This window comes from Montipora capricornis, chromosome 3 (assembly GCF_036669925.1).
Source record: "Montipora capricornis isolate CH-2021 chromosome 3, ASM3666992v2, whole genome shotgun sequence".
Classification (NCBI taxonomy): Eukaryota; Metazoa; Cnidaria; class Anthozoa; order Scleractinia; family Acroporidae; genus Montipora; species Montipora capricornis.
Genome location: NC_090885.1, coordinates 375,551 through 390,550, shown reverse-complemented (window position 1 = coordinate 390,550; position 15,000 = coordinate 375,551). Strand labels below are relative to the sequence as shown.

Below are 15,000 nucleotides of genomic sequence, written 5' to 3'. Positions count from 1 at the left end.
GCTGAAGCGTTGGTCATGCAAATAAGTGCAACATCACACATTTTCAAGACGGTGGGGAAGGAAAGTCCTCGTAAGCAGTGGCTGCGTCTAAGATAATGTGTAAGGTTTAGTTTTAGGAACAAGGAATACATCATCAAAGTTATAAAGGTTTTCCTGTACGGCTTCGGAGTCAAGAGAGTCCACCAATAGCAAAACCAGAACCAGGAACGCCAAGCGTTGGGAAAGTCGGCCTTTCGCTCGTTGTTAAGGTTCCCATTGAGCTGACCTATTGAATGGTTCAGGACAAAGAAAAATGAGACAATACATCCTGTCTCAGTTTTGGCTTGCTTTCGTTAGGCTATCACTTCAGGTTCATTAATGTTTTTCCTATGCAGAAAATATAAATTATTCCCAAAGGATCTACAGAACATAACAATTGATGTAAATACGTTTACACTCTGTTTGAAATTTAAAAGAGCTGAAAAAAGTGCTCTTACGACACCTGCTTCATTATACTGCCAACATGCAAATTACAGAGGCATATCATTTATTCCCACTCAAATATTGATTTTGCGCACCATGAATTTCCGTCTGGATTTTTAGAAATCTACGGAAAGGTCCTTTATTTGTTCAGTCATTAAAACGAACCTTGGAAAAAGTTAGTTCAAGGAAATTTTGACGATGTCAACGTACAGTCAAAGTTGTTTGCAATGAAAAACCAATGATAAAACATGAGGGTAATAATTTTAAGGTTGATTTACATAATAAGAGGTGCCAGCTTCCCCTACCACACTAAGTACATATTTCTTCATTACTAGTCAAGTGAATCGGGCTCGATCTTCTGTTCAGAATGGGATGTTCATCATCTGTGACTCACAAATCTATGCATGTTTCGTTGCCGCTGTCAGAAACACAAAAGTACCTTGTCAGAGAAACTTGGGAAACAGTGGAACAGCACAAAAACAATGTCGGCAAAGCAACGTTTCTAAGGTAATCCCAATCTACTTTCAACGGTAACGTGCTTTAAGGGAACACGAAAATTAACAAAATGGCTTGGAAATCTCTTCATTATCTCGTATTTTATTTCAGGCCTTTCCTGAACACTTTGGCAATCTTGAGTTGACTACTGTACTTGTTCGACCTTTGAAAATAGATAGCTTTCGATTACAAATGACTTCAATAGATGTTCAAGTGCCTTTCTTAGTAGATTACAAATCAGTAAATTCTCGAAACTTTGACAGACAAAAAAAATAATCAAATTGTTTGAATTCTCAATTTTGTAAGGTTTCCTGTTCTACACTTTCTTTCGACGGTAATTCTTTTTTTTTTTCTATACGTCTGCGGAGGTTTGGCGAGCGACCAGGTACTTTACAATTTTCGAAGCCCTCTGGCCCTCTGTCAGGCTAAATAAACTGAATAAAACAGTTTTTCGAACGCAATACAAGGGCAACTTCTTATTCATGGGTGATGAACGTTAATCCCAGCTTAGCCAAACCCGACTAATCCAAGCCCTGCTCCAAGCATAACTTGCCGTCAGGGTTAAACCTTAACTGTACAAGTAAGAACGCAATACTTGACTGGCAACTTGCTAAACAAACTGAACGTAAGTTCCTTTATTTGTACACGGTAGTACTTAAAGTTAGCTGTAAGGCCTTGTGTGTCAGGAAAATGTTTGCACGTTTCAGAAGACTTTTCTCTTAACGTTTGTACATCCTGGTGTTGTAAGTGGCCAGATAACACACAGTAGCTACCAGCCGGAGATTACCGTGGCCTAGTAGATCAGACCACCATGACATTTCATGGAACTCTGTGTTGTCGTGAAAGATTTGACTTACTGGCGTCGGTCTTTAGAACAATTTGTCATCTATGTCTAAGATGTTGGTAGTATCTCAGAACTAAGAATTTTTTTTGTTATTTCCTTAACTGACGACTATCATTACAAGGTCAAAACTGTGATGCCTCATGATATCTAACGTAAACAGGTTTAATGTTATAGAGAACCAACTGAATGATGTCCGGTGTTTTTGAATAGTAATTAAACAAAAAAGATGACGTGCGAATAGCAGGTGCGTTTATTCGCTTTAGAAGTCACGTACCGATTTCTAGGTTTAGTTCTCTTTACAGAAAAACGAGGAAGAGAATAAAATTAGAAAGTTGAGGGAAACGTATTGAAACAGACACAAATCAGTTGCGAAATTGGAAAATTTGGTGAGGTAACAGAAGATCAATTACGCAGTCTCGTTGCTATAAATAACTGAGAATGATCAAAAGTCCTGCTTGCGTCTCTTTTTTCACTGCCAAATAAGAAAGTTAATTATTGCATCAGTATTTATTATCTACCACTAAGAGAAAATAAAGGGGGAAGAAAGCGCATCCCCCATACATACCCTTTCCATAGGTAATATGTCTCAAGTTATATGGCCTGGACTCCCACGCTGTACATATCCCAAGGGAATTAGGCATCGGCCAATAGTATGGCAGTAATGTGTTCTCTGAGCGTGGGCTATCCACGCGGAACACATTCCCGCCATATGAATGGCTGTTGTCTAAATCCCCTTGGGATATGTACAGCGTGGGACTCGATCTAAGAATAACTTGAGATATATTACCTATGGAAAAGGGTATGTATGGAGGATGCCCTCTCTTCCCCATTTATTTTCTCTTGCTACCATACAGTCGTACAAAAGTCAGGACGAATGGTCAGCTATATATGAGAATGAACTGAGGAGATATTGTTGCATGTAAAACGTAGGAAAGTAGTCGATCATTGGACCACCTCGTGCAAATGAGGAAACTGGCGGAAGAGAATAATTCCAACGTTATTGCCATCTCAGAGTCTTGGCTGAACACCACCTACACAAACGCGGAGGTTGAAATAGCGGGTAAGATAAGATAATTTATTTAATGTCAGATACACAGGGGGTGGTCTCCCAATCCCCCGAGCCACAGGCTCATGATAAAAGTGTTTGGCACTATGAAAGAAAAATTAAATAATTGATATCTCGATAGCGACTAATTAAATTTTTAAAAAAAATAAATCGGGTCAAAGACAATTGCTGCATTGACAGCCGACAAAATTTTAGCTTAGTTAAAAGTCTCCGAAAGGATGATGCATTAGGTGCTTTTTTTACAGCAGATGGCAACTGGTTCCAGATGTGCGAGATCATGTACGCATATGAACCATGAAGGAATCCACTATTTCCATGTCATGGTTTAATAAGTGTTGAAGGACAACTGGGCTATAATCCGCAGTATATTGAGTTGTATCGTCTGCATAGAGGCGGAGGGAAGGTTAACCAGTTTCGTTTATGTCGTTCATAAAGATGTTAAATAGTAGAGGACTAAGGAGACTTCCCTGCGGAACGCCACATCGTACCATTGACCAGCTAGAGCACTTGTTATTGCATATCACCCTTTGCTTGCGGCCATGCAGATATGATCTTAAGAGTTGAAGAGCCGGTTCCTGAACACCGTAAGCCTTTACTTTTGCAAGCAGTAGATTGTGGCATATACATGTGTAGATATGTGGCTTGATCAGCGCCGTAGCGCATGAGTGTTCCTTGAGGAAACCTGACATGTTGGATGAGAGTATAGGTGCGAAAGAGGCATACAGCTGATCGAACATTACTTTTTCAAAGAGTTTGGAAATTGCAGGGAGTACACTGACTGGTCGATAGTTATTTTTGTCAGTTATTTCATCCTTTTTATGTATAGGGGTGACATTGCTCATTTTCCAATCACTTGGAAGAGTTCTTGTGCGAATACAATAGTTAAACAGATTTGTCAGAGGTGTAGCCAGGGCTGCGATAGATAATTTCTTTAGAGAAAGGCCATCATGGCCAGTAGCTTTCTTGGGATTTAACTTAAGTAAGTTATCTGTTATGACTTCCGTTTTAATTTCCATAAAAGTAAAGTCAAGTAGATACGACTTGTTCTTTATTGTTGCAATGCTGGGATGGTCACTAGAATCCACTTCTGTGAGGTTCAGGACTGATTCTTGTATTCTCGGGCTCGCAAAGAAATCATTTAGAACAGCGCTTGGATTAGGTATTAGTTGCCCATTGTCCAAAAGGCGGATATCAGCAGAGCCATCGATATTTGATTTGCTTTTTGGGAGAAGCGGTTTCATCTTTTTCCAGAAGAAGCCAGTGGATGGTGTTGTTGAGGCTGCATCAGCACAGAAATCGTTTATTGCTCTTCTCTTCATTGCCGTGACCGAGTTTCTTTGTTTCCTGTATTTAGACCAATTTAAGTCTGTTGGTACGCGGCGAATTCGAATCTGCTTTTGAATTTCGGGGTTGATCCACGGCAATTGGTTGTTGCGAAGCTGTATTCGTTTCACGGGTACATGTTCGTCGAGGACTTGTTTGAATAGGCCGGACCAATGAGACCATATATCGTCGATGTTTTCGAAGATATAAGAGCTGTTCCATGGAACGTTTTTTAGATCAGAGAGAAAAGCATTTTGATCCAAATTCTTTTTAGATCTAAAATCAATTGTAGTCGCTTTAGGTCTTGGCAGCTTTTGTTTTTTCACAACAAAAATCAAATCGTGATCACTAATCCCAACTTGTAAAATTCCGCTTATTGCCATTCTCTCAGGGTGTGATGTTAAAACAATGTCGAGCAACGTGCTTGAACAATTAGTTGTTCTCATAGCCTCATATATAACGTTCGTTAGGCAGAATTGTTCCATAAAATTGGTCAGATCTTTATTAGGGCCGTTTGGATTATCAGGGGATTCAAGCATGTTCATATTAAAGTCCCCGATAAACATGATCTCTTTGCGTTTAACGTACATTCTTTCAGCTGCTGTCGCACAAGCTGGAATAAAATCCATAATCTTACATTTCCCAGGAGAGCGGTAACAAGCACATATCAGAAACCAATTGTTTGCATATCCCTTTACATCCAAACAAGTGGATTCGACTCCTTTTGGCTCGAGTGGGCGAACAAAGAAGAAGAGGTAGTCCCATCAATCTTGCTTTCGGTAATAAAGAGGATATCAAAATCACATTCGTCGAGTAGATTAATAACTTCGTCTGCTTTGCCCAAGATACTATTTACATTAAGATGACCAATCTTAAAGTTATTCTTATAGTAGCCGTTTATGGTCGTAGAAAACCACTCTATTGGTGATTGAAGTGATTGCGAGTCACATGCACTGGAGTCTATATCCGGTAGCACTGATTCCGAAAACAAAGAAGTCAATTCCTCGGTAGACGTGGTGGAAAAAGGAAGAATTCCTAAACAACAGTAGTCGCACATCCATGGCTTTAGTAAACCTGTAGATGCGTTAGATGCTCGATATTGCTTGATGGAGAGATCGCCACATTTAATGTGATAAGTACAACTGCAAATAGAACACCGAATTGAGCGGTGGTTCACAGCGATGGTTCTTTGGCACGCCGGGCATTTGAGTTTATCACCAGGATTTCTTTCCACGTCTCCGGCTCCTAGGAGTAGAATATTGTAGACAGCTACAGAGGTAGAGTAGTATAATGTCTTCCTGGGCAAGAACTTCCTTCGCAAGCACCGCCTTCGGCTAAGACCAGCCACAAAGTTAACATGGAAATGAAAGCGCCCCCGGTCGAATCGATTATATAACAGAAAATCATCTGTCTTCCTCTGCTTTGAAGTGTAATCTTGTCTAGCAAAAATATTTGTAAGTTTAAACAGAGAACATCCGAAACATTAATCTCGATTGTAGATGATGTAGGTGAAAAGAAACCCAGAGAGTACAGAAGAGGGCGCTAAGCATCATTCTACCTGATTGTTCCTATAGTCTGTGCTTAAGTATTTATGATCTTGACACTTTGCGGTCTCGGCGCGAGGAACAGTGCGTTAAGTTGTTTAATGTAATCTCTGGTAACCACAAACTATCCCACTTACTTCCTCCAGATCATGTTAACCATTATAATCTAAGGAGAAATAGAAAGTACGACCTCCCGGGTGTGTGCACCAAGCGTTTTCAGCGGTCATTCATTCCGGCCATGTGCCGATTAGCCAACAACACTGTGTAAATATGCGTCCGATTAGCTATCTGCTTATTGTTCTGACTTCTGGTTTTTTTAGCATTTTGTAGTATTTTAAATAAATTTAAATTAGTCATACTCATGTATCTTAACATAGTATATATAGCGTATCACTGTCAAATTTGTAAAGTATTATGCAATTCAGCCTTTTGGCTGCGAAGTAATATTTTTATTAAACTATCTATCTATCTATCTATCGAAAAGGACCAGCGAAACCAGCACGTGGCCGACCGCCATGACCGCCACCAGGTTACAAATTATCAAGGTTGGACAAGCTGAAGAAGCCAGGAGGAGGTCTATGTGTGTGCACTCGCAGCTCACTGAAAACAAAAGTGTTAAAAGATCTAACGGGTATCTCGAATACAGGCTTTCATCAGCTATGGCTGCAAGTCCAACATAAGAAATTGAAATCTTTTCTTCTGTGTGCTACGTACAGACCACCTAACTGTCCCACAACATGTTTTACGGATGATTTCATGGATAAGTGCTCACAGGCGTTAATCCATGGAAAGGAAATCTTTGTCACGTTGTGGGTGACTTGAACTGTAATAAGATGAATAGCTCACTAGAATCAGGCGCTCTAAAGGATTCATGCTGAAGCTTAAATCTCACTGCGCTTATAACTTCACCAACAAGAGAAACACCCCGGTCATCTTTTTTGATTGACGTCATCATGACATCAAACACTGCCCTTTTCACTGCGAGCGGGGTAGTGGAAACTACCATAAGTGATCATTATTTAGTGTAATCAGCTCTCAAACTGAAAGCGCCTAAGCCAACCCCTACTCAAATCATAGCAAGAAATTACAAACGCTATGGTCGCGACAGATTTGTTGAAGACCTAGCCCAAGTCCTTTGGCACAAGATCTCCATGATTGACGATGTTAATAAGATGTTCGAACATTTTAACCGACACTTTCTTGCGGTACTTAAGAAGCATGCACCTATTTGGTCCATGAAGGTCAAATATCGTCAGTGCCCCTTTATAAACCACGAGATTAAGAAACTAATGGACACCAGGGACAGGTTACATAAACTCGCTCGTCGAACAAGAATGCTTGCAGACTGGGAAAGATATGTTTATCTCGAGATCTAGTCAAGGAAAAATTTCGTATTGCTAAAAAAGAACACCTTCAGAAAGAAATCCACAATAGTAAGAAGGAAAACTCCATTTGGAAAGCTATGAGGAACTGTAATCCTCGCAAAGAAGTATCACAGTCTGTTAACACAAGGGATATAAAGGTTCTCACGAACGAGTTTAATGATTTGTTTACGTCAGTTGGCGCCCCTGCGCACAGCAAAAACAAAGAAATCGTTAGCGAGGGTAAACGGGCTACCCTCACAGCCATCTCCAGCTGCTGTTACTTTTGTGACTGAAGGATGTCAGTTTCATCCTGTTTCCTCTTCAGAGATACGCAGGATCGAACACTCCTTTCCCTCGAATAAGGCGCTTATTATTGGGCCTGATAAAGTTTGAATGAGAGCAATAAAGGATGCTCTGCCGTGCATCCTTTCCATTCTGACAGAGATAGTCAATTGCTCCCTCCTTGCTTTCGTATTTCCGACGACCTGGAAAGAAGCAGTTGTCATTCCATTGTTGAAGGAAGGGGACCATGACGTAGCAAACAGTTATCGCCCCTTGTACCCTTTACCAGCATTTTCCAAAGTATGTGAGCGACTTAATGAATACATGGAGCGAAATAAACGCTTATCCCAACATCAGAGTGACAACAGGAAACTACACTCAACAGAAACTTTGAACATTCTTATGACAGAAATGATACTTGACGCCATGAACGAGAAAGAAATTACCGCCCTGATGCTACTGGATCTCTTGAAGGTGTTTGACAGTTTAGACCATTCACTCCTTCTGGCGAAGCTACGAGTCCTTGGCCTTTCCAAATTCTCAATCGACTGATTTAAGAGCTATCTGTCACAGCGAACACAGTCTGTTCGAGTTAGATCCTAGGTGTCAGAAACCCGGATGACGGTACATGGTGTTCCCCAAGGATCTATTCTTGGACCGGCGCCGTTTAACATTTACGTAAATGATCTGCCAAGCATTCCAAACATGTGTTCTCTGGAATCCTATGTAGATTATTCCAAGCTGTATTTGTCTTTCCAAGTTAAGGACGCAGAGAATGCGGCTGCTCTTCTGACCGCAGATTTACAGAATATTGCTACTATCGGATGAAAGGTTTGAAGTTATATGGGTGAAATTGCGTCCTTATAGGCTTCCCAGGGGGATGTCGTGCATTGTTGTTGGTAATGTTTCCCACCCACAGACTGAATACGGCGCTTCAGATGCGGAGATGTTGAGTTTTCTGTACGAGTCTATGTCATCTATCGAAGCTCGTTTCCCGAGCTGTGGCATTTTAATTGCGGGCGATTTCAACAGGCTTGACACTAGGGGTTTTCAAAATGCGTTTCAACTCAAGCAAATCGTCAAGTTTCCCACCCGTGGCAATCGCACCTTAGACCCTATATTTACAAATATGAAGTCATCTTATAAAGATCCTATTAATCGCCCAGCGTTTGGGCTTTCAAACCACATCACGGTTGAACTCCATCCCTTGAAACGTTGTGAACACCCAATTGCAAATCGGAGAGTGATGTCAAGAGACCTCAGAGAAACTAAAAGGATCGCCGTGAGTCAGTATTTGAGAGAGGTTGACATCTTGTCTCTAGTTCAAGACAAGACTTATGTGAGGAGAAGACGCAAGTGCTTGAAAACGTGATCATTACGGGCCTCGACGGAATTATGCCGTTTAAATCAAAGAAAGTTGCTTCTAATGAGCCGCCATTGGTTAATGTTTCCCTCAAAACGCTCATTCGGCGTCGCCAGCAAGCCCTGGTCAGCGGTAATATGATCGACTATAACATACTTCGCAATAAAGTCAACCATGCTAGGAAGAATTGCCGAGCTAAATTAAAACATCTTAAATCATGTAAGCAGTCTGGTGGAAGGAAGTAAAAGATCTTAGTGGTTTTGCACCACCGGCTCGCGCCGACCCACTTGTAGATTTCCAGCACGCTGTCGGCGGACAGGGCGAGCCCCCTACGGACTCTCGGTACCTGGCGAATCTGATCAATTCCAGCTTCCTCTCTCCTATGAGTGTGTTCGAACCACTAAGTGCACGACCGAGCGAGCACAATAACGCAGCACCTGTTGAGCCGCGCCCGAGGCTCATCACGGAGTATTCTGTTCTACAGAAGCTGCGCACTCTCAACCCCACCAAAGCGTCTGGTCCTGATCAAATCCCCTCTTGGCTTCTCAAAGATAATGCGGATCTACTTGCTGCCCCTGGAGCAGACATCCTGAATCCTAGCTTCCAGGAGAGTCGCCTACCTAAGTCATGGAAACGAGCGGATATTACACCCCTCCCCAAGCAGTCACTAGTGCTTGATGTTAACAAGCATCTGCGGCCTATATCACTAACGCCAATACTGTCAAAAGTGGCCGAAGACTATGTGGTTGAGGAATACATCAAGCCAGCCGTCCTGGTCAGAGTTGATTGGAATCAATTTGGAACGGTTCCCAATTCCTCTACTGCGCATGCTCTCATTAGTATGCTGCACACATGGTATCAGAAGACCGACGGCAACGGCTCTACGGTCCGTGTAGTTCTATTTGACTTCAAGAAGGCTTTCGATCTGATTGATCACCGCATTCTATTGGAGAAGCTTAAGTACTTTGACATGCCTGAGTGGGTTCGTCTCTGAATCGAAGATTTCCTCACTGATTGGCACCAAAGAGTCAAGCTCTCTCAAGACTGCTTCTCAGAGTGGGGTAGAGTCTCTGCCGGCGTACCAAAAGGGACTAAGCTTAGTCCCTGGCTCTTTGTAGTGATGATTAACGACCTCCATGTCGAAAGCGTTGATCTATGGAAATATGTCGACGATACCACCATAAGTGAAACAACCCACAAGAGTGATTGTAGTCAGATCCAAACAGCTGTAGATAATTTAGTTCGGGCAGCTCAGGCAGATCATTTCCAACTGAACGAAGCAGAATGCAAAGAGTTGCAGATTTGTTTTGCTAGATCTAAGCGTTCATTTCCACCTGTCGTCATCAATAATAAGAACATCGAAGTTGTTAAGAGTGCCAGACTTTTGGGTCTCTTCATCTCTGACGATTTGAAATGGAACGCGCATGTTCCTGAGATAGTTAAGAAGGTAGCTTCCAGATTGTACTTGCTGAGGCAAGAACCTGTATGTTTCTACACCACGTGCATTCGGCCGGTCGCCAAATACGCCTGCGAGACCTTTCATAATAGCCTTCCCATATACCTATCAGATGAATTGGAAAGGCCTCGAAAACGCGCCTTTCGTATCATCTATCCCACCGTGAGCTATTCCGAAGCGCGGGTCGCCCTGGGGCTGCCGCTATTAAGCGCTCGAAGAGAGGACTCACCACGCGCCTCTTCGATAAGATCCTTCAAGGCCCCAACCACAGGCTCCATCACTTACTGCCGCCAAAGAATAAGTGCCAAGTAACTTTCAGGAAAAAGAGGACTTTCAATGTCTCTCTTTGTAAGACAAATCACTTTAAGCGGAGCTTTTTAATGGCAAATTCTTCCCGTTCTTAGCTTTTAGTTCTCGGTGTGCAACTTTGCTTTTAATATATTTTTAGATTTAGTTTTAAATATATTTTAGACTCTTTGTTCACTTGTAAATAGCCGTAATTTAGCCCTTGGCTGCAATGGTTCTATTTAATAAAGCTAATATATATATATGCGATCTTTGTAAAAATTATTTAATTCAAGCTTCAAAATTTCAAATTTCAGCTACTGGCCGTCATTATTCCATTCAACAAAAACTTTCTTGTTCATCGCAAAATGTTATTTATATGGCCACTTGTGCCAAATGCAACCTGCAATATGTGGGCTCCACCTCGACTGAATTTAAAGTAAGATTCCGTAACCACAAGTCGAACATGCTGAAGAACAAAAGAACTTGTGAATTGGCTATCCACTATAATAACTCTGAACATGAAATTTCACAAATCAATTTCATCATTATCGAACAAATTAGGTCTTTTGAAAATTCTTTACATCTTGAACAATTGTTACTCACTAGGGAGGCCTATTGGACTGCGCAATTATTTACCCTTAATCCTCATGGTCTTAATAAAAGGCGGGAATCTAGATCGAAACACCGCATTAATTACTACAATTGAGTAGTTGTGAGTTGACATTTTCCCAATACGATGTATTTTTATCGATATGTCACCTGTAGTTCTTTATTTGTTTTTGATTGTTAAATCTATGTCACCTTGGAGTTTAGACCTTTGTTATAGTTCTTTATTTGTCCTTGATTGTCAAATCCATGTCACCTTGTAGCTCTGACCTTTGTTTTGTTTCGTTTCCTTAATTTCAATATTTCTGCTCCGTATATATAAGCTGCTGTTTTCGTGATTTGCACTCATTGTAAATAGTTTTTTTAGTTCTTAATTTTTAACCTGAAGAAGGCCGAACGGCCGAAACGTCGTATTAAACTTCGTCCAGAACAGTCAAGAGTTTGTCTCTTCGTCGCTTTTCCTTACGTACACTTAACTACAAATTCGCGTCGAGACATTGTATCCTGTGGATCCTCTTACTGGGAGTGAATCGTTAGGTCAACCAACCGTACACTGCTTATATATATACATATACATATATATATATATATATATATATAATATATATATATATATATATATATATATTAACCGGACAATATCACACTCGCTCTACTCTAACCCTAACCCTAACTTACAATGAACACGTCACCGAAGCAGCAAGAGATCAGACATCCACAAGCGAAGCACTAGAAAGAATTTGTTGCAGATTCCGTAGAATTGCTTATGTGCAGGTCATCGCAGTTTTTTGTATAGGGCAGTTACAGTGTGGAACAATCTGTCCGAGAGAGCGTTAGATGTATTGATTCTTTTAAAAGTTTTAAAGTTGTGATAAAGAATATTTTTGTGGAGAATTAATAAAAGTTTGTTATCTATAATTATTACAGATATTTTAACATTAATACAATTTTCTTTTTAAATTTTCTAAGCTGTAATTAAATTGTGAAAAGCCTAAAGGAGAATTTAATAAATTATTGTGTTGTAACAAGATGACCATTTTTGTGTGACGTAATAGGTTACCATGGCAACAAAAGAGCAATCTTAAACACCCTATATTTTGTCTTTAAGCTCATTATATTTCAAAAACGAACTTGGTGACCCCCATTTTTTATTACCGGGGAGTGATTAGCAAGCTAAGATAAAACTCTCTGCAAAGCTTAAAAACATTCTCTGGAGCGGATTCAGAGCAACCTAAAAAATTTTTTAAACTTTGCGGAGAGTTAATAATCACTCTCCGGTAATATAAAATGGGGGTCACCGAGTTTGGTTTTGAGATATACGCGCTTAAAGACAAAACATAGGGTGTATTTAGATGGCTCTTTTGTTGCCATGGTAAGCTATCACGACATTAATTAATGCTATTCAGTCCTTCTAAATAGTACAGTTTGTTGAAAGTGGTAAAACTGGTTTGAGCCTCCTTGCTCATAGAAAACGATCCAAGCGCTTTTCTAGACAATTTTAGAAGCCTGAAAAATTTCGCGGCACTTAGTATGGGATTTTTGTTTTTGACATTTTTATGAATTATTTATTTATATTCACATTCTCCGCTTTCTGGAGGTGGTCTGGAGCAATATCTCTTGGCACGCGGGTACGTTTTTCGTTTTAACGACAAAGTAAAGGTTCTAACTGAAATGAAATAAAAGAATGATAGCAGCACTTAATTCAACGACTGAGACAATTTTCATTGAAAAGCCCGGCAAAATTCAGGCCCATAATGGAATATGAGTCCATGGGGTAAGCCCAGCTTTAGCTTCGAAAAGGGTCCAGACGGAAACCCAATTCACATCTCAGCCCAGTATACTAGCGTACAGTGTCATCAATAGAATGGAAAGTAAGAAAGCGAATCTTTGTTCCAACGACAATCGTTTGAAAGTTATTTTTAGATTGGGTTCATGTTGCGAATATTATTTTTATCTGTTGTGCCCAAGACGGTGGTATCCACTTAAGCTATCGTCCTTGAAGAAACCAGGCAGTATAAGACACAGAACCTAGATCTAAAGTAACTTCCATCAGAGTAGAGCAGAATGCGGGAGGGGTGGACCTGCTTTCTTACATCATATGTTTGATAGAATACATGATAAGGATAAATGGTTTGACTGTTCGAAAACATTGTGCGGTTCTTTTCATTTTTCAGATTTTTCCAGAAAAACCCAGACTACCGAAAGCTGTTCCCTGAATTCAAAGATGTGGATCTGTTGGAAATTGAGAAGACCAGCGCCTTGCATGGTCACGCGAAACGTGTGATGAAAGCTGTGGAGAACGCTGTGAGCTCCATGGACGATGCATTTGGCTTCGCTGCCTACCTGGAGGGACTAGGCAGAAGGCATAAGTCCCGCGCATTAAAACCAATATATCTCGATGTAAGAAAGACTGATTGCATTTACTGAAATAGTTTCTGACTGTTCCCAAAATTGATAAAAATGGGGCTTCCTCTTACTCTTTCAATTGATTATCTCTATAGGCAATGCAGGAATCACTGATGAGTACTTTAAAAGAGTTATTAAATCACCAGTGGACACATGAAACAGAGGAGGCCTGGAATAAACTTTTCCTTTTCATTTCTAGTACTATGGTTAAGGGGTTGCAGTCACCGTGAGCAGCTTAGCCTGTGAGCCTCGACACTTTCAGTTTCTTATTTTAAAAAATACTCACATGATACCTTCACTGAATTTTTAGTGTGACCCAATAAGAATAATTAATATCAGTAAAATAGACCTATTGACGCCAGAATGGTGTTCCTAAGCATAGGCAGACATAAGCTATTTATTTAACAGCGTTTCAGCCAGTAGACAATGAAATATGCGAGAGATAAACTCCTCAAAGACACAAGAAGATAACATAATAACAAATAATGAGAAATAATCTCACACAAAGCAAATTTCCAGATGTAAAGATTTACAAAATCCTGTGTAACAATAATGTTTTCTACCCATTGCAGTACCGCTTGAATTTAGACATATTCGCAAGCTTCATCGTGAAACCACACCATTTAAATGAATATCAAAAATTCCTTCCCTGTATACAGTGGCTTCGATCGTGTCCCCCCATAGTTTATCCGCGCATTGTGGTTGTTCACGAGAATAAACAGCATTTGAGACTACAGTCTGTCTGTATGTCAATTTATACCAAATTGAATGGGGGAATACAATTGGAATACAATTGGCCAGATATTTCCAAAGCCGAAAGACGAAATGGGCAAAGAAGAAATTCGAGATCTCGTGTATGACATTCCCTGCGCAGTATGTAGCAAGAATTACGTCGGAGAAACGCAAAGAAAATTTACAACTAGAAAAGGCGAGCATCAAAAGGCCGTCGCACGGCTACAAAAAGAAAAATCAGCACTTGCGGACCACGTTATAAAAACGAATCATGACATCGCGTGGAATGAGGCCACTATTCTTAGAACTAACAATAACTGGCGACAAAGGAAAATTCTTGAGGCTTGGGAAATAAACTGTGCTAAAGACCCCCTCAACCGAGACGATGGAGCACTACTCCCCAAGGAGTATTTGCATTTGACTATTGCAGAAAAGAAAAATGATACTAACTTTAGAATTTTAATTAGCGTTTTAGTTTATATCTTAGCTTTCGTGTAAATTTTATCTTTCACTTTCCCTGATGAAGGTTGTTGAATACAACCGAAACGTCGGAAAACGTTTTTATTGTACATAATTTATATTTCAAACACCAGAGTAACATATATTTATATTTTTTATTTGCCAATGGATCCACCTGGTGACAAACCCAGTTTTAATAGGGGGGAAGATGTTCTAAAATTAGCACGATTTTTCTCTCTTAACTCTAGCAAAAAAAATAACAATAACTTTTTGTCCATTGGGAGAAAACTTTCTCAATCAGGGCTTGAAT

The 15,000-nt window shown here is 40.3% G+C and overlaps 2 protein-coding genes and 1 pseudogene across 16 annotated transcripts in view; 2 read left to right on the top strand and 1 right to left on the bottom strand.

The window, feature by feature from the left end:
- Positions 1 to 15,000, bottom strand: part of LOC138041853 (globin C, coelomic-like) — a 96,269-nt gene that overhangs the window by 57,990 nt on the left and 23,279 nt on the right. Inside the window, exon 2 of one of the 15 annotated variants that reach the window (XM_068887521.1) lies at positions 1 to 265. This exon is cut by the window's left edge and continues 4,589 nt beyond it. The exons of 12 other annotated variants lie outside the window; for them this stretch is intronic. The gene's annotated coding sequence lies outside the window, so the exon portion shown is untranslated. Of the gene's footprint in view, positions 463 to 2,366; positions 2,388 to 15,000 lie in introns of those variants that run through there. 2 more of the 15 variants (XM_068887534.1, XM_068887522.1) reach the window with 2 other exon arrangements.
- LOC138041855 (cytoglobin-1-like) lies at positions 729 to 14,235 on the top strand. The gene is made up of 3 exons (XM_068887535.1): positions 729 to 969; positions 13,268 to 13,493; positions 13,595 to 14,235. The coding sequence occupies exons 1-3, from the start codon at positions 830 to 832 to the stop codon at positions 13,727 to 13,729; spliced, it is 501 nt and encodes a 166-aa protein (XP_068743636.1). The 5' UTR covers positions 729 to 829; the 3' UTR covers positions 13,730 to 14,235.
- Positions 7,999 to 9,737, top strand: LOC138041666 (uncharacterized; annotated as a pseudogene).

Bases quoted from the DNA above. Each gene is read 5' to 3' on its own strand.
- LOC138041855 (XM_068887535.1), top strand. From the start codon at position 830: ATGGGATGTTCATCATCTGTGACTCACAAATCTATGCATGTTTCGTTG. The intron at 970-13,267 runs GTAATCCCAATC...TTCATTTTTCAG, and splicing joins GGCAAAGCAACGTTTCTAAG to ATTTTTCCAGAAAAACCCAG. The intron at 13,494-13,594 runs GTAAGAAAGACT...TTATCTCTATAG, and splicing joins TAAAACCAATATATCTCGAT to GCAATGCAGGAATCACTGAT.